Genomic DNA, 1,241 nt, shown 5'->3' with positions numbered 1-1,241 from the left:
AATTTACAGCAGCTTTTAAAAGTGCGATAACTTTGGGGGGTGTGATGGGACCCTGCGGGCGCAGCAGAGGCGGCAGAGAACGCTCAGAGGTGCTGCTGCTTTCTGAGCATCGACAGAAACCTTGGAATGCAAAGTGTTGACTGTCAACAGACATTGGTCTTTTTCCTTTTTTTTTTTTAGCCAAACTGGAGGCGATTACATGGAAAATAGAAGAAGAAGAAGACCTTTATTGATCCCACGATGGGGAAATTTGCATCATTACAGCAACAACAAAAAAGAAAAAAGAAATTGGCTACAGTGCAAAAGGTCAAGAATTATATTAACTGAAGATAGAGACAAAAATAAAATATTTGTATGTATGTACAGAAAAAAAAGCAAGATATTAATAACATTTCTATGAAGTTTTTAAGACAGAATTGAAGGTTTCACCATCAAGTTACGCTGTCAGAGTAGGTCAACGCCATACAAGCAGTCTTCTTCTTTAAGATTCGTCATCTGCTTTGCATTCATATCACTGCAAAATGAACTGCTAGATGCATAAACATTTTTTTTTTTTTTTAGGAAAGTCAGCTCTGTGTGTGTGTGTGATTGATGTTTTGTTTATCGTTTAGGGTTTGTCACCACAAACAGTTTGCATTTTTGGTGTGTTTGTTTCTAGGACGGATCATTTTACTATTTGTTTAATGGTATTCAAGTTGCAACAAAATCAGCAACAGTTTTATCTTTTTCCTGACTAATTCTCTCTGTCTGTCTGTCTGTCTGTCTGTCTCTCCCCCCCCCCCCCCCCTCTCTCTCTCTGCCACGGTCCTGAACAGCTGACCTTTGCCACAGCGTGGCATTAGAATGTCTGGGTTTCCAGCAGGTGCGCCCCCTGTAGGCCACCACGGAGGAGTCGGCTCTGACTCGGAAGGCAGCGACGCTGTTGGGGACGTGGAGCCGATTCAGGATCTCCCAGAATCCTCTCTGTTTCCCAGCTCTCCCCCGCTGTGGCTGAGTGAGGAGGAGGAGGCTGAGGCAGAGGATGGAGAGGAGCTGCCAGTGTGTGGACAGTAAGTCTTCACCCTTCATCACTCACTGGACCTCCGTGGTTGGAGGACGGCAGGAAGTTAACCGGCAGTTCTGCAGTCTGACCTTCAGAGTCTAAGAAACCCCTGTGGACTGTTTGACTGTCCAGGCTGGAGAGGAAGTGGCTCCTGTGGCACGACTTCATGAAGGAACAGGGCCACCTGGAGGCCTGGCTG

At 45.9% G+C, this 1,241-nt stretch overlaps 1 protein-coding gene across 1 annotated transcript in view; it reads left to right on the top strand.

Annotated features, from left to right (window-relative positions):
- Positions 1-829: 829 nt before the first annotated feature.
- Positions 830-1,241, top strand: part of LOC142904180 (nesprin-2) — a 6,475-nt gene continuing 6,063 nt past the window's right edge. The window contains exons 1-2 of the mRNA XM_076050127.1: positions 830-1,049; positions 1,175-1,241. The exon at positions 1,175-1,241 is cut by the window's right edge and continues 84 nt beyond it. Coding sequence (XP_075906242.1) covers positions 844-1,049; positions 1,175-1,241 — 273 coding nt within the window. The 5' untranslated portion in view covers positions 830-843. The remainder of the gene's footprint in view (positions 1,050-1,174) is intronic.

The sequence above is a fragment of the Nelusetta ayraudi genome, unplaced genomic scaffold (assembly GCF_046127955.1).
Source record: "Nelusetta ayraudi isolate G7.1 ecotype Tasmania unplaced genomic scaffold, CSIRO-AGI_Nayr_v1 ptg000123l, whole genome shotgun sequence".
NCBI classification, from domain to species: domain Eukaryota; kingdom Metazoa; phylum Chordata; class Actinopteri; order Tetraodontiformes; family Monacanthidae; genus Nelusetta; species Nelusetta ayraudi.
This window is presented reverse-complemented; position numbering and strand designations above follow the sequence as displayed.